Source organism: Platichthys flesus, chromosome 13, assembly GCF_949316205.1.
Source record: "Platichthys flesus chromosome 13, fPlaFle2.1, whole genome shotgun sequence".
NCBI classification, from domain to species: Eukaryota; Metazoa; Chordata; class Actinopteri; order Pleuronectiformes; family Pleuronectidae; genus Platichthys; species Platichthys flesus.
This window is the reverse complement of record NC_084957.1, coordinates 20905141-20926823: the sequence shown is the minus strand read 5'-3', so window position 1 is coordinate 20926823 and position 21683 is coordinate 20905141. Positions and strand designations below refer to the sequence as shown.

Sequence of the window (21683 nt, the reverse complement as noted above, 5' to 3'; positions counted from 1 at the left end):
TTTCCTATGGGATAATTCTTAAATCTTGAATCTGTCACATTTCGGGGACTGGTATCTTTAAGTGTGTGCAATTTGGTGCAGCATGATTTAATTAAAGAGAACTATTGAGCTTTGGTTGGAGGTATGTGCTTGACTGAGTGTTTCTAGTTTTTGGTTTAGAAACACTAGATTGAAATTGTATTAATATGGCTGCCCCTTACTTGACATGTCCTGTGAAGAGACAAACCTCTATTTTTTTCTTATATGTAATGAGGCGCAATAAAAGCAGCATTAACATCTATAAGCTACCGTAGCCCCCTGCCGCCTCAGTTGGGGTTATTCTTGTTCTGAAAAGACTACAGACAGTCCAACACTAGCCTTGGCCTGGCTCAGGATTCTAATTAGCTGTGCCGAGGTCAATTTATGGGCATTTTGCCCCCTCAGGTTAAGGTTAGGATTAGGAGTGTGTAAGCTGATGCTGGCTGTTTGCCTTGGCCCTGACCTGTGCAGAGAATCCTCAACTACTGCTGTCTAAACACAGGCAGGAGTGTATATACAGATGGCTAAAATGCTGATGGACATTCGGCAATGCATGTAACTTCTGAGCTGAAGTTCTTTCATGACACGTTCTTGTCTATCATTTGGCAGATAATCCTATACATTGATTTTATTTTAATATAGCAAAGAAAAATGTAGAATTTAACACAATGAGCACTTAGCAATAAAGACACAAACAAAGCTCAAGTTTCACTGGTAATCTTATGTGAAAGTATCACACAAAAACATGTATTTTTTTAAAGATATCTTTATTTCAAATCCTCACTTATAGAATGAACAGGCAATAATCTTGCCAGTGAACATACATTGTTTATTAATTATTGGTTTGATTGGGTAGATTGGAGATAATGACAGCTGCTGTCTAAACAGATAGAAGGAAACAGGACAGAAAATGAGGAGGGGGCGGGGCGTGGAGGAGGTATTCCTGGACTGTTATTTCACATGGTGTGGCTGCGGGGGGAGACTTAATGCAGGATATATCACTTAAACCCTACCACACGCCTTAGCATAGTGCTGCCCTCTTTGCACGGCGGCTGGCAGACGCACAGCCACTCTCCCCCGTGCAGTGGGTCCATCCTCTGTGAGGATCAGCCATAATGAATAAAGGATACAGGAGAAGCTCGCTAATCCACCATCCTTGAGCATGAAGGTCGTTCAGGCCTGCAAAATGTTCAGATTACTGAATCTGAATGTTAGCTATTTAAGGTGGTCATGAAGATACTTTGAAATTAATCTGTGAGGTGTTTTGAACGTTGTCTGCAAATTGTTGGGAAAGTGTTGGAAAGTGTTCACTGAGATGGGCTACACGTTTCTACAATCTCCAACAGTGAATTGATAGGAAACCAACATTTGGCCAGAATAATATGAATAAGAAACTAATCATTTATTTGAAATTGAAACAAGTCAACAATTATTTCAAATATACACTAGTTGATGAATCTTACAAGAAAACTATCTGGTATTACTGTTGGTCCAATGCTTAGTTTTTCAAGATTTCATGGATGTTTGATAGATTACCAGGATGTTTGGTTCAGACATTCATGATCCCCAGAGGATTAATCCCACTGTCCCCCTATTTCTGACCTTGAGTCATTTTGCTGTTGGCTTTTTCTAATCCACATATTTCATCTATTCTTTGACGACTTTATTCCCTCGTCATGCTTGGAAGTTGAGAGTTGTGCCCACTACTTGGGCTAAAGGTCACTTGCAAAAGTATAAATACCAGAATTCTCAAGTGTCTGTCACTGAAGATGTTGTGCTGAAAACAGTCTTCTTCCTTTGGTGCAATCTCATAACTGTATTCAAAAAGAGGAAAATTCAACTTAATGTTTCCAGCCAGAGTGACAGTCGGATCAGACAAGTCTTACATCAGCAGTTTTACATGTGTTTGACTTGTGGTTGACATTATTTAAGATTTGACAGCGTGTGTTTATGTGTCTGCAAATTTGGCGACTATAAGTGAGAACTCGGGGTGTGAGAATTTCTTCACTTGTGTTTGATTTAAAGTCTTGTGAACAGTGGTTAACATTGGTTGTGTGCGTGTGTGTGTGTGTGTGTTAATCTGTCGGCGCGTCTTATCTTTCCAGTGGAAAATCGAAATGTCACCTTAGTTATTCTTGAGGCTGTTGGAAGGGTTGAGATCGTGACAGGTGATGTCTTTTAAAAACCCAACAAACCACAGCCCACATGTCCGAGTCACTCTGCCTACATTAGTCACCCTGGTGGCATGTGCACCTCAAACACACACATACACAGTTTTTATTTTTTAACAACAATGAGTGTTGTTGGGCCTCTAAATTTACTTGTCAGTGCTTAAACTAGGTATTTTCCTTAAATGTGAGGTTGAACATGATTGAAGGGACTGTCAGAAATGTTTTCAACTGTCAATTGGAATTTCAATTCATGTGAGTTGTTTCCATGACAGTGTATAAAGTGTCCTGATAGTTCACAAATTAAAAAGGCAAGCCCAATTTCTTTCTCTTTGGAAAACATAGAATAAGTGAATAAGTGCTGTTACCACAGATCCCAGCAAGTTTCTATTTCCTCTAAAATGAACACATTTTTTATTAATAATTGTTATACTAATAATAGAAGGTTAGCTATGGTTTGCTGCTGTTATTCTGTGTGACCATGTTGATTGATTAAGTTGATGTCACATAGGTATGGGTTGTAATAGCTCATAATTGAAATAAGCACCAGTTGACCTGTGTGTTACAATTGAGAGAGGATGTGTAAGTCAGTGTTTTTCTTTCACCGCCACATCCTATGGTCGCTATGATTATTGATTAGAATTTGGATGTGTTAAAATAAGTTGATCCCTTTTTAAATTAATGTTTGAAGTAAACCAGCCCCTCTCATTCTTTGTAGTTTGTTTCCTTAAGTTGTTAAAGTATCTTTCATGAAAAATGTTGATTATTTTGTAGTTTGGTTTTGGCCATTTTCTGCTTGAGCGTAAAGTGAGAATTGTTTTGGTTTCTGACTGTTAGATAAAACATCAGTTTGTTGCTTAAGGAAGTTGTGTTGGATTCTTTTCACTATTTTCAGACTTTTTCTAAATCAGTGGATCAAGAAATAATATGAATATACTAAATTATCAGTTAAAGTATTAAGATGTGGTTCCTAAATTATTCTCTCGAATTATTTGGAATTTATGTTGCGGAAACGTCCTTTTCTCTCTATCACAAGCTGTCAGAGCTTTTTTACATCTCTGTCCAGCTGTGTAAAGTAGTTGAAGAAGCTGTGTAGTTATCATTCCTGAGGTCTCTTGTGAGTTTTGTCTCAGTCATATGATCTTTTGGAGCGGTTGTATGGCCTCTGTCACCATGGTGGTCCTTACCCGAGGAGACGACCACCGTCTGCAGGTTGCAGGACTTTGTCAGTCTCATGTTTGTAGAACCAAATATGAACCAGCTCCTCTATTTTCCCCCTTTCTCTCTCTTGGATCATTATGTATTAAATTACACAAGAGATAGAATAAAATGTATAAGCCAGACAGTTTTCATTTCAATTAAGTTTGAGAAGTGAAAACTGCAATAAGACAAATGCAATTCATGGACCAGGTTATTCAGATAAAGAAAGAAAAGAAAATCTGGTTATTTTATAATCAGAAATGAGTTGTTAAACCTAACAAAGCAAAACAACTACACATGAACTTACTCAGTCATATTGTCACTCTTACTCTTATTTTTCCCAGATCCTTTTCTTATTCTTTCCCTTTGGAAAAGTTCAGTTAGAGGTCCTGTGCTCCACCACGACTATTTTTAAAGAAGCCTTAAAGCCAAGCATTGGACAGACACACACATGCACACACACATGCACACACACATGCACACACACATGCACACACACATGCACACACACATGCACACACACATGCACACACACATGCACACACACATGCACACACACACGCACACACACACACACACACACACACACACACACACACACACACACACACACACACACACACACACACACACAGTCGCACAGACCCTCAGACAGGTGCCAACTTTTGTGCCGAAAAGTGTGTTGTGGTGTGTCGTGGTGGGGTGTGTGCACTGGGAGTGACTGTGGCCTGGTGTCAGAGGAATGCGTGACCTCGTAGGCCTGTGCCGCCGTTTGGCTTTGATCAAACATTCCTCTCAAAGTTTCCTCCTGCTGTCATTGAGCTGTAGGGCGCTGATATGGCCTTGTGTGTGTTTATGTGTGTGTGTGATTGTGTGGGTGATGGAAAATGAGAGGAAGACTGTCTTTTATTTTCATTGGTATTTATTTGTACATGTGCAGGGTGCCATTAAAGCAACCCAAGTTCTTATTATTATTGTTAATTAGTAGATAGTTCTAGTTAAAAATATTGTCCTTAAATAAATATTCAATTAACAAATAATTTACATATATCTACACTATTATTTTAACATGGATTTTGTGATGGATGAAATACTGGAGAGAGTCTTATACAAATTTTTGAATTGGTTGTTCTTTTGTGAAGTAAGAGTAAATATTTAGTTTGTCTGTTTTTCTACAAACTTACTTATGCAAAAAAGGTCTTTCCAGAGGAGGAGAAAAACCATATCGATCATCGTGCTGTGTTGATATATTAGATACATTTATTTGGAACTCTTCCTGAGGAAATTGTACATTTTGTAAGGAGAGAAAGTTTGTATGTTTTTGGGAGAAAGTAAAACCGTGTGATGGTGGGTAAGAGGGTCTGGCATATACAATGGATGTTTGTATAGAGTGTTGTTGCTTTGTCAGATGCTTTGATTGAAGAAATTGTGTTTGTGAGGCTGAGTGTATGAAAAGTCTAATTTGGGAGGATATTTTCCGATGAGCTAAGGAAAACGCATGTTGTGGGTGTGTTTAGGAGTCTAGAATAAAGACATGAAGGGTTTTGGGTGTGTCGGGAGAAAGTGTGTGTTGTGGGTTTGTAAAAAGCTTGTTGTGGGTAAAGTGAGCGCTTAAATGAGACTGTGTTGTGGGGGTGTGAATTTAGAGAGACTGGTTTGGGAGAAAGAAGAATTAGGACATTTTACAAGCAATTAAGATTTAATTGCAGTTTGTGGGTGTAGATGAAATTGTAAATCAGGCCAAATTGTGTTACATGGGGAAGAAGAGACAGCTTTTTCTGTTAGAAACAGAAAAAGACATTGGAAACTGTCAAGAGGGATAGAGTGTTGATAGTGTGACGATTGTTTGTCGTGGGAGACAAAAAAAAGAGCCTTGCCTTGGTCTTGGAAAGCCCTCAGGAGGACAGACAAGGTGATTGGCCGATGAGTTGGAGGGAGTGTTTTAGAGCAGTAAGGAGTCTCAAGCACATCTTGTAGAGGAGCGGACAGAGTGGCAGAATAACGCAGAGTCTCGATTGCCTGCAGGGAATGAGAGAGAGAGAGACTGTTTTAAGATCTTGAGGGAGCAGAGAAGAGAAATCTGAGTGCAATAGGAGGAAGCTCTGCTGGGAAGAGAGGTGAGCAAGAGGACACAAGAAGGGAAGAGGGTGGCAGAGTCAATTACAGAAAAAAATAGAGTTGGATTAAAGAGTGAAAGAAGAGAAGTGGACAAGAAGGTGAGAAAAAAAAAAGTGGAGGAAAACTGTGGCGAGAGAAGAGCTGACGAGGGAGAAAGAGAAGGAAGACAGGACAAGACAACAAAGCCAACCACAGAGGACATGGTGAGAGCTGACAGGGTTAATGAGAGGGAGGGTTAGTTAACAAGTGACTTACAAGTGTCTGCTGCCACTAACAAGAAACCAACACCAAAACACCCATTGAACAGGAGCTGGTGTTTTGTTTGTGGCACTCCTCCTCCTCTTCCTCCTCCTTCTCTACTACATGCTGTCGTTAGCCTTAACTGGCGGAGGTTCACTGGGGCGCCACTACATCGCGATGTTTGAGGCCACGCAGAACGTCACGCTGAAGCCTGGGGAGACCTGGAGGGAAGCGCTGCTGGACACCCGTGTCATGGACCTCTTCTTCACCGTGAGTATCCCTTCCATTGTTCATGTGTTTCTGTTTCTCTGGGTATTTTGCAGCCCTGGAGGATGTCTGAATTTAATCTGTTAGTTTTTAACTTGTAAGTTGTTTATTTATTTTTTGTGATCTCGTAGGCCACAACGGTATTACATTTTTTTTTTGTGTCACTGATGAAATTGATTATAGGTTTTATTTTACACCGCAGACATTAAATTAACTTTTTGCTATCTGCTAGTTTATAGTTCACTGTTGTCCGTTTATCTTCACATCTGTCTTTATCTTCTTCCATTTTCCATCCATCAGATCTTTCTGTCAGGGAGGTCACTTTGGAGGTTTTCTGTCTAAAGTCAAACTATTTCTGTCTCATGTATTCCCATTAGAGTTCTCTTGTGTCCTCCTTTAGCCTCTCCTCATCTTTGGTTTTTCTCCTGACCTCTAGCTGGTGGTTTATTTATGATCAACAGAGAGAGACAGTTTGTCTTTTCATGTCGGGAAAGAAATCCCACTTGACCTCGTCGTTTTGGCACATCTCAGGTTTTCACTACTTATGTGGGTTTCTTCAATGCACCATTAAGTAGATTTATGGGTGCTTTGCAGTAGGGTCGTGTTATTGTGTTACTGTTCAGCGGACCGCCGGGTGAAGTCAATGTGTATTTTTGTGCAGTGACTTGTGTGTTTTAAGAGACTGCCCACGCTGGCTAAGCAAATGGTGTGGAGGGGAAGTGTGGAACAAACGGGTCAGCTCTTCTTCCATTCAGCGTCATTCCAACTTCTCTGGCATGCTCATCGCATGATGCTGATCCGCCAGTTTGCCTTTCACCATACACTACATCCTTCTTTTAGCCTTTACCTACCACAAGCATTGACCGATCTTCTTGACACTGGCACTTGCTGCATGCTCACTGTTTTACTAACCAAATCTTAGCCAAAGTCTTCCTGATTTTCCTTCTGACAAAACACCGCTCAACTAGAATGGCACTCAGTAGACAACACATAACCTGAATCCAATCAAACTCAGCCTAATGCATGCACTCAAATAATTCTGTTTCTTTTTTCCTGGCAAATCACTGAGGTCATGATTTATACAAATTTTCACATTGGTTTTGCTTTTTGCTGTGTGACAAACAAAGCACAAATTCTATATATTTATCATCCTTTGTGGGATGAAAATGCATTGAGCAAACGTGTCAGAGGTATTTTCAGTTGACTTTGATGTTCAAGTGCAACAATAAACAGAAGATACAGTATGAGGTGACCCATCAGTTTGTGTTTTCTGGCACGTTTGAAGTCGTCTCTTAAATCAGCGCGCCAACACGCCCGATACTAAATTCTGCTCCACTGCAGCTTAATCACAAATCTTCCTTGCCAAATAATGCTTCCTGAGCACCATTTGTACCTGTAATATTTGTGAGGCCTAACATAGCACATAGAAAATCTTGTGACGGGTCCACTGAATGACTCTGATGCCGATTTACAGATAAATAAACCAGGAATGAATGTGCTTTGCATGACAGTGATATGTTTGCTGTCAGCAGCACCGTTCTCTGTTGTTTGAAACTCAACATAAATTTGATGTTATCATTTTTCTATTAATAACATTCTCATGAACTGTAAAACAATTTAGAGTTTAGATGTGAACACATTGGTTAAACGTTTACAAAAGCTGACTGTTTGAAACTTGGCTCCATCTCTAATGCGTCTAAAAGATTGAGATATTTCTCGATGGAAAATTATTTCCTCAAGTTTCCATTCATCAAATTCAGAAGCATTAGTCCTTCAGCTTTGTGGACAGAAGATCAGCATCTAAATCTGAGTTTCTCTGTTTCTCTGCTCTTTGACATGGTGGCTTTTATTTGCCTTGTGTGCCTCTTGTTTAGAGGGAAATGACAGAGTAAAAACACTTATGTACTCTCACCTTATCTAAATGTGTTTCTCTTTTGAGTTAATGCCATCTTGACCGTTTACATACTTTGCCTTAAGTTGGCTCAGGACCTAATTAACTGTTTGTAGAAAAGAGAAACAGAAACAAAAAATTTCCTTTGTCTAATCTGCAGATGCCTGATTGTAGTTTTTTCTCGATATTCACCCTTCACTGTCTGTCTAAACCCTTTTATCATGCAGCTGAAAAAAGTTTTCAGTCTGATTGTCCTGATTGTCAATTCTCAAAGCAAATACAAATGACTGCAATTGGCTCTGAGCAGCGAGTGTAATCAGAGATTTAATATAGCAGGCACACAGGCTCCAATCAAGGATTTGATCGGCCTCTTGTCGCATTCGGGCCTGAATAAAAATGTTTGTCATTTTTCAGCTGGTTCTCTTTGCTGCTGGAATCTGCACAATGTGTTTTGTGTTGGTTTCAGTTTTCAGGCTTTCAGTCTCATCTCACACTCTGGTATTTCTAGTAGCTCAACTGTTTATTGTAAGGCTCCTGTGACGCTGTCAGCTGTCTCTCTCTCTCTCTCTCTCTCTCTCTCTCTCTCTCTCTCTCTCTCTCTCTCTCTCTCTCTCTCTCTCTCTCTCTCTCTCTTCTCTCTCTCTCTCTCTCTCTCTCTCTCTCTCTCTCTCTCTCTGTGTGTGTTGTGTCTGCGCTTGTTTTACAGCATCCCCCTGGTTGTGTTGTGTACATTTCTGTCTCTGTGGGACTGTCAGTTACAGCTTCTGTATTGTGTACCTGTCTGTTTGCTCTGCATGTATGTTGTGCATGTGTTTCTTAGTGCATCAAAGATGTATATAAAGATGGACAACACGTCTCCACATCCTCCCATTACACAGAAATAAAGACAAAACACACGTGATACAAACCCATCCAGGGCATATGGGCTCGACCAATGAGTCAGTCTCAGCTGTCAACGTTGACGTTACCCCTTGTTTTAGTTATCAAATATATAATTAACACCAAACTCGACACATGAACACTTGAATATACATTAGTGAGATATGAACTACCTCAAATGACTGAAAAATCCCCTTGAATTTGTTTTAATTTAGTTATTGATTTGGCCCATGACCCTCTGCTCACATGGAGAAGGCAGGAGTTATGACCTATACTCGAGCCAACCATCAGGTGGCGATTGAGACACTTTGGCTTATTTTTTGGGAGCCGTCATTTCGTCCATCTTACAGTCTGTTATCAAGACTTGGTTGTTAGGGCTTCAGTTAGAGTTACGTTTGTCCATAATGGGCTCGGCAGTCAAGAATGTGTGCATTTTGTGTTTGTTGTATTAAACATGGTTGTCTGCTGTCTCAGCTGCTGCGTGTCCTCAGCTGTGAGGGGTAAAAGGCTGTCAGGGGCATCTATGTGTGTGGAGGGAGTGCTCAGAGACACGCGCCATCAGGGTCACAGTCCACAGCAGACCAGTGGCAGGATTAAAGCCCGGCCCCAGGATTAGGGGCCCCTGTTAACAACCGCAATAAACCCACCCATCACACACACCCGTCACCCTGTGGAGGGACTCTGGGGGAGTCTCAGTCCCTCTGTGGGAGGGTGTCTGTCAGTCTCCCATGAACTGGCTCCAGTACTCTCTCACCCATCAGTGTTGTTTGCAAACAAGAGGCTGCTGTCAGTCAGGTTTCTATGGAGATAAGAGAGACTCATTTGATAGAACAACTAGTATTTATATAACAATGCTATGTGAAAAACTTTGTTTTACTCTAAATGTCAGTGCACTCATTTTGTCATCCTTAAAAAATATATATAACAGTAATTGGGTTATGGGGGGTATATTGTACACAAATGGGGACTTGTGGATTCAACTAAATATCACTCAGTTCTGGATGCAGTCAGTCAAGAAAATGAAAACTGATAAGGCTTACTTCACATCACAAGACGTTGCTTCAAAGCAGACCTTTTAAAATTCTCCATGAACCGCTTCAAGAGACACATTCTGAAGCTTTGGGGACGGCCCTCACAGTCCTCAGATCTGAACATCGTCAAAAATCTGTGGTTTTTTAATGCTGAGTGTGAAGGACGGACTTAACATATCCTGGTGCTTCAAGGGATCTGCAGGATTGGAGAAACATTCATAAAGGAAAAAATGAAAGTATACATTTTTAGACATGAACCCTGGGAAATGTTCAGAAAATTGGTTTCAAACACTTCTCAGACTTTGCCTTTCACATAGGAAGAACGCAGCAGGCGATTCAGACTCGTTCAGAACAACAGAACATTTGGGAACATTCATGTGAGTTGACAACTTGGGGACTGCTTCTGCTAATAAAAAGTTGGCCAATGTGGTAAAGGAGACGGGTGGGCATGAGAGGAAGTGGTTCATTTTCAAATGGTCTGTGAGAACTAAGTCTGTTATCCTGGAACCATCCGGATGACAGGAGTTTAAATCTCAGACATGATTGTCGTACAAAAGCTGATTAAGTCAGTCTGCCATTTCCTTGACAATGATAGCAATGAGTTAACAAACTAATGAGATAACACTGGAGCCAGATCATTATTGACGCCTGTCTGTCCCAGCAGGGCCTGAGGTCACAATATCCCCTCCGACCTACCGGATAAACCCGTATTTAGGAAATCAGCTCAATAATTATGCAGCATGTAGTAGTTATTTTGTTCCTGAAGCATCAAGTGATTCTGATAAAGAATCACTTCAGCTGGTGACAGCCCCACAGACTGAGGGATAGGTAGTCATTGAGGATGGAGGGAGGAATGAGGGGAAGAACATAAAAGAAAGAAAAGGCTTGAGACTCGAGTGGAGTGGAAGAGAGAGCAAGGAGGAAATGGACCAAGGAATAGAGCTGTGTGTGTATAATTTAATGGGGGAGACAATGAAATCTGAAACAAGATGGAACAGAGAAATACAATTTGCAGAGAGAGTGAAACGTGGAGACAATTTTCCGGAGAGCGAGAGAGCTTCCAGGATAAATGGTCCATGGGAGATTGAAAAGGAAGAAGACCCTGTTGATTGTTGGCCTCCTTCAAAATAACCCACTCAGTTTTTGTCAATTTTAACAGCTTGCGATCACTGTGCGCCCCCCCCCCCCCATTTGAAAAAGAAGAAGAAAGGGGGAGTGCACAAAAGCTCACTCAAACTGAGGCATCTGTAATTTTGCCGTCAGCTGTCTTGTTTCAGTTTGTTTGTGTTTCACTGGGTTTTTAATTTCAGTTTGACTCTGCGTGATTAGACAGCAGCATCAGATTGTGATTGAGTGTGTACCCGCATGCAAACACAAACCATACATAATTTCTGACGCATCTGGTTTATTTCAACGTATCAGATGGACACGTACACGCACACTACAGAAACACACGTGCATACACAGACTACCACGTGGGACATGTGTTATACAAGTATTCACACACATTGTAATCACTCACCTTTGATATAAACACGTACACACACTCACACACACACCAATACAAAGTCCTTTTCACTGCTATATTTATGGAGACCTTAATTGACATTACAGATGATTTGATCAGAAGTTGTTATTTTAATGATCAGCTTATTGTTTGAAAACATTTTTTAAGCAATAAAAAGCCAGAGAAATTGATTTATTTAGCATATGTATTGTGAATATTTTTTTTTTTTTTTTTTTTTTTAGTCTTACATGTAGACTGTGTAAAAGATGGATGGTGCATCGCCTTTACCTCCTGTTTCACATTGACGTGATGTGATAATCTGGGGTTTCCGTTGCTACGTGAACATTTTAGCTTATCTCAACCCAATGCAGTGCAAGTAACAACAGTAACGCAATAGAACCACAATGCAGTTCGGCAAAACATGACGTCACTCCATTCAAAGCTAATGAGCATATGCGTGAGTTAATATTGTATATTGTTATATTTCATTTCGTCAGATCATTAATCCATTGTAATCTTACCCATGAATGGTTTCTCAATTCACTTTCATTTCAACCATACTATATTGTAATGTACTGTATATTGATGTCCTATAAAATGAAACACAGGATATAAGCTAGGATATGAAACACATATCCTGAAAAACAGGATATAAGCTAAAGCGTATTTGTGTTTTCCGGGTAAACTGAATCGGTGTAGAGAACAGAGACTGATGAGGCTGCAGCAGGCGCCTGCAGGCAGACAGTAACATAATCTGAGAGGCAGAGAGCGAGAGAGGAGAGAGTGAACGATGAAAAGAGCGAGCAGAAGACAATAAGTTGGAAGCACAGTGTTGATTTTGAAAAAAACGGAAAGATGAGCCCCTGAGCCCCCCGAGGTAACAGACACCAGGCTTTGTCTCCTTCTATAAATATCATTCCTCATTCTCCCTGCCTCACTCTTTCTCCCACTCCCCTCCTATTTCTTTCCATCTCTTCCTCTGGCTCACTCATCTCCTCCTCCTTCCTCCTTTCCTATACTCTGTCACTCTCTTCCTTGCATTCTCCCTCATGTTCTCTCCTCCTCTTCGATGTTTGTCTCCGTCATTACCTTTTGCCTTTTTTTTCTCTTAATCTATAATTGCTCTCTATCATAGGCTTTGGTGTCGAATCTCAATACTTCTGACAAAATGTGTGCAATTATGCTGGGAATGGGATAATTTGATTGAATCTGAATCCAGAATCAATGATTCATTCTGTTGTATATTTATACACACATCACAGTTGATCGTTGGGGTCAGGCTTCAACTGGTGAGAAGCCATGCTGTTGTTTTTCCTCTAAGATCCCTTGCTAAGCTTTTGAAATTAATTTCACTATCGATGATGTGATGCTTTCAGGGCAAAGCAGCTTTGAATTCTAAGGCTCCCTCAAACATACTTAATAGTTGTGATGATGCCTTCATGTTGGTATGCATTCCCCTTTTTATGCCATATTTAATGGAGGTTGTTCCTCCCAAACAGTGCAACCTCAGTCTTATCAGTCCACAAAACATATTCCCCTGTAGTCTGGAAGTATGGAGATTAAACTTGAGAGAAACAGCGATCTCCCCCATGGTGTCGTGCCATTGATGCCTTTTGAATGATTTACAGATGGTAGATTTTTTATGGAAGTAACTCTGACATCCAGTTTTGTTTCGTAGCAAGAAAAAAATGTTGGGCAAGCGGTGATATATATCGTTATCTGCATCGTACCTCAAAAATCCACATTGGTCTGGCTTTTTTACATCAGCTAGCACAGCAAACTTAATAAGAACCGAATTAGCATCAGTGACAATGGTGGAAAGATTCTTCAATGATACTAAATCCTCAGATTAATCAGTGTGTAAAATGTACTGCCATCTGATCTGCGTTCCCAAAATGTCTCATTATTCTACCTTGTTTTCTCTCCTTGCATCAGCCCCACTCCCACCATACTCACACACATGCACACTCACACATACATGTGTATCTCTAACTATAGTCAGACTCAAGGCGACTGACATTACTGGCATTGCACGGATCATTTGCTGGTGCAGCTGCTTTTTCAGACTCCGCGCTGTTCAATCCTTTGGCCTTGCGCTGTCTTCCCCACCCCTCCCTCTCTCCTTTTCTCGCGCTTGCTCACTCGCCTACCCCCTCTCCCGCCCCTTCTGCCTCCCCCGTCCTCTTGCTGAGCTCTTCCAGAGGATGACTTCACGCTGATTGAAGAGGGCAGCAGCAGCAAGGACTATGGTGGCTACGTTCCGTTAGCATCTGAGATTTCTTCCTAGCAGTGTGGCTTACGACGAGCACAGACACCCCAGCTGGAGAGCAGAGAGGGAAGAGAGGAGGAAGAGGAGGGGATAAGGGCTGCTAGAGAGAATTTGGAGAGGGAGGAAGTGAGAAGATTTGAGAGGAGGAGGAGGAGAAGGGAGAGGGAGGTTGAAAGTTGGATTGCTTCAGCAATGGGGCTATGTGCTTGCATAGTACGAGGACAAGAAGCGCTTACTCTGGATCTAAGAGGATGACAGTTAAAGAGACGGGAGGAAACGAAGAAAGAGCGAAAGACTCCGGACTGGCTGAGGGGAGAGCCGCAGCTCAGAGGAGGGCAGATGAGCTCCATACGTCCACATAGTAACCATTAGTGGAAACACATGTTGCTGCAGGGCTGTGATGACTCGCACTGCTACTACTGCTATTACCTTCGTCTGTGTGTGTGTTTGTCTCTCTCTCTGTGCACAATCTGAGACAATGATGCCTGTTCTCTTGCTTGAGTGTGACAGCTCAGCACGGACAACCTCACAATCCTGCAACCCAACATTGGCTCTTAACTGAGATGAGACCGAGTCGAACAGATCTCCTCCAGCCAAGTCTTTGATTGAGGTGGTCTGTGGGCTCAGAAAAGCTGCGCGACTGTTTGTTTGAGACCGGGGTCACAGTGTCTGAAGATAGACGTGTTGAAAATCATCTCGCCATTTTGCTGCGCCTCAGCTTGTTGGGGGTCGTGGGTTACACACCAGTGAGTATTAATCCTGCCGGGCATCAGCTGATGTTTTTTAAATGCAGTGAAAAGATGATGAGGCAGGTTCACCTTTTCATTCTTGGCCTACTTTTCTGTTTTAAAGTTTAAAAACAATTGTATGAATAAAAACATAAATGTTTGCAGTTTTAATTCTCCTCCCATAATGTATTTAGTGGATATGACCTGAGTCCTTGTTTCTCCTCAAATTAAGGTCCTTTGAATGATTTATAAAAGACTTAAATTTGATTTGCAAAGCTCTTGAATATGTTTTCCTTCTTACCATCGTAGTCCTTGCATCTGACACGGGTGCGACAGAGAATGTGTGTACAGTCAACACAGTCTGCAAACACTGTCACTGTTATTTTGTGTAATTGTTATAAGAAGAATTAGAATTACTGTCAAACCTGTTGATATAAAGTGAGTATATTCATAATAAATAATTGTCCATCATTAAATTGCATAATGCATGGTGTATAAAATAAATGAGAACTCCTCAGTATATTATTATGAGCATTTACGTGTTAAAAAGGGCACAGGTTGGTCACTTGTAAGGAAAATATTCTTTGTGGTAACTACTGATTACAACAGATATGCAAAGACTTCGGGCTCTGTCCACATGTGCATGGTTATTTTTTTCGAATACTAGTTTGTCTACGGGCTTCCCCCGGATGCAAACAGTGTCACTGAAAACTGAGCTTTTCAAAAACAATGAATTTAATTTTCAGAAATATCATATTCAATGTTGAGTGTCTGTTGAGAATTAAAGGTTCAAGAAAGGCCTCAACGTAGTTGATGCTCATTTTAGTGCTTCTTCTTTCGCACATTCAAATAAGTTTTATTTTTCAACATAAATGTTTTGCCTACATGCCAAGTTTATAATCTATATCAGTGTTTCAACGATATGGATATTAGTATGCTGTGATAAAACTTAAAAGAGACCAACATCGAACAGATAACTGATCATCTGATACTGTCTCTGCCTTTAGTCTGAGAGATAAAGTGGTGTTTCTTGAGTTGTTTTCTCCTTGGCTACTACGCAGTACTTCTTCATATCCGTCGTGTGTCACTAGTTGAAACCTGCGGGATCTCTGTGCGTTGTCATGTACACAGAGAAAAGTTCAGTATCGGCTTGTAACCAGAACTGCTAAGGTTGTAATGGATTTATGGTTAGTTATATTTTGCCCCCTGTTACTTTGGCATTGCCCTGACCTGCAGTGTTTTCAAGAGGTCAAGCGAGAACGATGGAAACTTTAATGTGATCAATTTCAAATAATTCAATACAATTTCAATTTCACTTTCCAAATGTTTATATGTAACCACAAAATTATATTTTCAAACACTGTATTCAAATATCAGCAATGCACAATGCAAACATCTTTAAAAACTCAACATAATAAATTGAATTCCTACACACAATATTGTACCCCAACTAACATTTGCAGCAAGAAGCAGCCTTTAATATATATACATTTATTACAAACAGTCACAGGGAAGTAGAGGAGACGGCTTTAAACAACCTTATTGTCGAGCGCTCCCAATTGTGTTAGCTGAATATATTGTTGCTCTGCTGGTAATCCTGAGCTCCCTGCGGAACCATAATAGAGGTCTTGTCAGACCACATAGGCCAAAGCTGTCACCATTTTTAAAAAGCACCTCGCTTGATGTCTGTGCTTATTCTCCTATAATCTATAAACAAATCCTCTGTTTAACCGCAGCCCTGTAATTTCTTTTCAGTTGATGTAAGCATTTTCACAGCTGAATGTTTTTATATTCGTATTTCAGGAGTTATATGGTCCTACTGTTGTATTTTACTCAGGTCTCAGTGTGAGGATGTAAGTGAGATGCTTTGCAGTCGTGCAGGTGATTTGAGAGACTCAATCCAACCACATTACTCTGTGGAGCATTCCGTTCTTATTAAAACAGAAATGGGGAGAATTGAAGAAAGCCCTGACTCTTTTTCTCATTTTCCATCCTTGTTGTCTCCCTTCATGATGCAGGTGGGCACGAAGACAAAACTGAAACCATCTGTTCTTTTTCAGTCGGCTGTTTAAAAGTGACAGAGTGCAGGGGTTTCCACATATTTTTAGACTGTCTGTTATTTTTCCCAGTGCGCTCATTTCCACCAATGTTAAAATACCCAAAGCACCTCCTGCTTTCTTGTGGACTTCTGACCTTCACTTGATTAGATTCCTCTTTAGTAATTTGTAAAAACTAAACAAAATTAAAAGTATTTCCTCCGCTCTCATCCTCAGGTGCACAGGAAGACTCGGGAGGACTCAGACATGGCACAGGACTCGCTGCAGTGCCTGGCCCAGCTGGCCTCCATGCACGGGCCCATCTTCCCAGACGAGAGCGCCCAGGTATCCTACCTGGCTCACCTGGTGGAGGGCCTGCTGAGCATGATCAACGGGTAAGTGTCACTGTGCTGGAAGAGCCCAACATTTATCTCTACATTTTGTTGACTTGTGCACTTACATTATTATTATTATTATTATTATTATCATCATAAGATGAGATTTTATAAAAGCCATTATAAAGTGTCACCTCTAGATGTACTTAATTGAGATTAATGTATGCTAAAGTGATTATTCTTTATTGATTTGCCTTATATCTATAGCAATGGCACATAAGGAGAAGCAGAGGAGTTAAAAAATCATCTCAAATCTTTGAGAAAGCTCAGACGAGGCTTGCGTAACATACACTGCAACAATATAGTCCATATTTAATGCTTCTTTTAAAACCTCAGCTGTCTGTTTAAACTGCATGTGTTGCAGGAGCAGTAACTATAGTTGATGTGACCTTACCCTTGGAGACAGTCTGAGGTGTTAAATCTCCCTCCAGTATCTCAAGGATGTCATGTTAGTGAAATTCCAAGACTAAACAAGTGATAGAGGCCAACGTCAGCAGGATTCTGTCTCATGCTTTGCCATCTCTGCTTTATTTACAGGAAGTGATTGAATGTTGAGTCTGTGTTCTTAATGGCCTGTGATTTGAGCGTTTGAAAACACGATGGGAAAGTGGCTTTTGTGGGAATATTTTGTGTTCAGTTCTGTAACTAATGGAGTTAAACAGATTTCCCAAATCATGTGAAATAGGATCAAATAATGCATCTCACAGAAACAGACATTTTAACCACAGAAAAAAGCACTAGCAACCATTGAAAACACTGGCAAATGTAAAAGTATTTAGTAAGTGTTTTTAAGGGTAAAAGTTCTACAATTGTTTAGTATTCCTTATCTGATCTGGTACGGAGCTGATGATGAAACTAATGTGGATGTTTCTCAGTTACAGCTCACAGCTCTACAGAATTTAATGAAATCTTCATTCTTGTATCTATCTGTCAGCTTTCACAATTTTTTGTAACTCGCTGTATTTTGGTATCTATCTCTGTTTTTTTTTGACAATACATTATTGCAAACAATTGAGCATAACTCCTTAACAGCTCTATTGGATTTTTTTGTTTTCAATTTGAGCAAGATTTGTGGTAAACGCCAGTTGATTTTAATGATTATTTACTATTTATTATTTTGTGATACACATTAATAGTGGTATTGAATTCAATTGAAAAAAATATTGATATTTGACATATAGTCAGTTAAGTAAGTTAAAACACATTGTATTTTAAGAGCAAATTTAAGTTAGACCAAAGTAAAAAATATATAAATGAATAAGGATTCAACTCAAAAGACGCAAAGTGAAAAGCAACACAAACTATTGTAAATAAATCAGAAACTATATAATAATCAAAAGCACATTTCACAGACAGCAGTTGAACCATTGAAAGTGGCATTTAAATTCTGAGCAATTGTTTTAATAAAAAAAACAAATTTGTCTAATTTTAATACATTTCAATAATTGTCTCTTTAAATTCTATATATTCCACATTTCCTTGTGGAGTTGAAAGAAAAAAAGTACTGATTCAAATAAAACATGAATACAGGTTGAAATGTTCGCTGTGTCAAAGTCAAAGATACGAGGCTCTGATCTAAATGTCGATCTTTTAAAAAGGGGACGTGTGCAAATTCAGGCTTGTTGACAAAAAAAACAAATGAGCTCATGCCGTTGTTTCGGCATTACAGCATCATCATTACTCATAAAGCAGCAAATGCATGGAACGCCAATAGGTTTCCACTGGAATAAATTGTGCCTACTCCAGTGTTCAGCTCAATTTATTTTGTGGAAATCCCTTTACTAAGCATAACTTAACCTGGGTTCTATGCAGAGCAAGGTTTTTCATCCCTAATGTTCAGCTCAAGGCCAATTTTCCTTCAAACTTTTTTAGGATTTTTACAATAGCTGTTCACCATCACTTTGTGCAGTGTGTGTGTGTGTGTGTAACAAGAGCAATCAGAGGTAACCCCATGTCCAGCAGAAATGATCTGATGCTGAATCTGTTTCAAGGACCAAAGTTACTGAAGTGCATGACATTAGATACATAGATAACAGTCTAACAGAGATCCCCGTGACTCCAAATGGGATCCATTGTATTTATATAATACAGTTGGATATTTATAACTGGCATTACGCTTGAAGAGGCCATGGGGTTTTTATCATCCTCTGATTCCTGTGTCGCCTTGTTGTCAGAAGAGATGGAGCTTGTGAACGTGTGCATGGCGGGTCTCGCAGGCAGCTGTTTGGAGGCTATCGATTGTGTGGTGCAGGGAATTCAGTGTTTTGCTCTTCAGGTGGATGCATTAAAAGAGATTACTGCTCTGTTTTTAGCAGCAGGGTGAGGCGGCACCCAGAGGTGAAGACAGTTAGACTGAAAGAGACAACTGTTTGTGTCAGACACCTGCTTAGAATATGTGACTGGAAAAATAACGCCTAAGTGCTATAGAAGCAAGCATTTCCCCCGATTGTTTCACCCTAGTACACAGATTGTTTAACTAATTATGTTCTATCATTTTATGGACATGTTTGTTCCATAAAATGTCAGTTAATTGTTATAAATACCAATAACTCCTTTCTAAATCCTAAGGTTACATATTCAAATAATATCAGCCAGAAAAAAATGATAAATATAAACTTCTCATCCAAAACTAAAGATGCTAATATTTAGATGTAATGTACCCATTGAGGAGTGTTTTGAGATTATTTATCAACACATTACTCCTAACAAATATAACTAAGTCACAAATATAACTAAAACTGACTTTTTCCTAACTAAAGATTCTGGCAGCTTGATCATGTCATCATTATTGTCCAGCTCAGTGAGTATAAAGCCCTTCAGCCTAACAATGGAGGTAAATGAGAAACTGGTTTCATGCAAACTAAAAGTAACCTTTTGTCAGAAACAAACAAATACTTTAACTTACTGTTAAAGTAAAAAAAAGTGCAGCTGTACGTCCTTTAACAAGTGCAGAACACATTAGTCTTATTGTATCATCCTCCCACTGACTTCCAGTTGCTATTCATATACATTTTCAATTTGTATTGCTCAGCCATAAAAACCTGTCATGGATTTTCCACCTGTATATATGATTTGCCACGGTGGCCCCTAAACCATAAAATTACCCTACGTTTAAACCTCTCTGCAACCTCGCTGTCCTCCTTAAAGCATCTTTTTAAAATGCCGCTCAGTGTGGGCACTCTTCTGAATTTATAGTTTTGTATTAATAAGGGCTGGGTGTCGACACTAATTCTGACTTTTTGTACCAATGTCAAAACGATTTCAATTTTTATATCAAGATATATCCTTGGTCATTTTGTTTTCGCCCAAGTCATAAACTCGACAATAAATTACTTTGATTACTGTGAAAGTTATGACATTTCTTTCATTTAAAGCACCATATCTGATTTTTATTTTTATGTGCCGCTCATAATGATGAATCTTACAGGTAATAATCCCCTAAAACTGCAGCACCTCTCAGCTCTCCAGTTCTTGAAGTGAATTGCCGCTCATTGTTAAGCTTTCTGCTTGCACCTTTTAAAGTTTTTGTTCACTCTATCTGCGCTCAAGCGTCATTTTTTGCTGCTGCAGATGTTTCTTACTTAAAAACCTAGTGCACAACACCTGCTCAGCACCAGACAGCATACAGACACTGTAAGCGATTCAGTGTTGAACAGGTTAGGGTATCTGGCAGCTAAAACGTCAGATGTTTCATTGAGAGACCCAAATCGGAGCCAAACGAAATGAACATAAACAAGACTGCAAATGATTGATTATGCTGTAAATAAGCAACTGTTTGTTTACTATTTCATCATATCAACTCAACACGACAGTTCTGTAAATCCACTTTAAGTAATGAACTCCAGAAGATGTCCACAAGATTAGACATCTTCAAATAGATATCTTCCTTCATTTATATGTATGGCTGCTCTTTTTCATCCTCAGATATTTCTATTCTTCCAGTTTGACATCCGTTGTATGTTACAAAAAGGTCATCAAAATCACTGGACATTTTCAGGACATTTTCCTGATATATTCTCACATGGGCTAACTCCGGCATTTTCCAGACACTTTACTAGGGGGCAGAAAAAGTTCCTGAAAAAGTCAACATCTTACAATATATTATATAAATATTATATTACATCTTACAATTTATATATAAATAAATAGCTCAATCATGATTTATATCAGAAGCTGATGGAGAAAAAAAAATCAATTAACAGGAGCAAATACTTTATACTGTACTTTATTGCTGTTAGAAGTCCTATAGAAGAAAAGAGCTGTCAGTTTAGATATCAGTCAGAAATAGTGTTCATGGGAAGTGTATGTGTGTGAATATGAGAGACAGATGATTATCTAGTGCCAATAACTACAGTAGAAGTAGTTTGTGTTCTTAAGTGGGTATGTGTGTAGTCGGCGTGTTTCTGATCTGAATTAAGGGTCTACACTTGTGTATAAATAACTGAGACACATTTCACACCATCTTGCGGCTGGACCACGTGATTCAGCGAGTAGGGGTCTCTCTTTCTCTCACTCTTTTCTCTCATGCCTCTCACTCCCTCTCTCTTCCCTCCTCTCCTGCTCTGCCTGTAATCACCTATTCTTGGAACTTTTTTCCAATTGCCTCATCGGAAAATTATGCGGAGAGGGATGGCTACAGTGATTGAACAGTTCTGCTCACAATTTAACTCCATCTGATAGGGGTTAGCGAGGCCTCTCTCATAGCGTTCCTCTCTCCCTGACTGTGGAGAGGTGTGTCAGTTCGAATACAGAGTCAGGATTATGATTTGTACTATTTTAGTGCAGCAGTTGCTACTTAAGAAAAAGACAAAAATGAGAGAGAAGATGTTGGTTTCTGTGTGTGTTTCTGATTTATTAGATAAGCAAAAATGCAGAAAATCTCTTGAGGCAGACACTGCGACTGATTGGCATTAAATGCATCGGTTGAGTGAACAGA

The 21683-nt window shown here is 39.8% G+C and overlaps 1 protein-coding gene across 1 annotated transcript in view; it reads left to right on the top strand.

The window, feature by feature from the left end:
* The window catches only part of xpo4 (exportin 4), a 46617-nt gene that overhangs the window by 11205 nt on the left and 13729 nt on the right, over positions 1-21683 (top strand). The window contains exons 7-8 of the mRNA XM_062402602.1: positions 5902-6014; positions 16590-16747. Of these exons, the coding sequence (XP_062258586.1) occupies positions 5902-6014; positions 16590-16747 (271 nt within the window). The remainder of the gene's footprint in view (positions 1-5901; positions 6015-16589; positions 16748-21683) is intronic.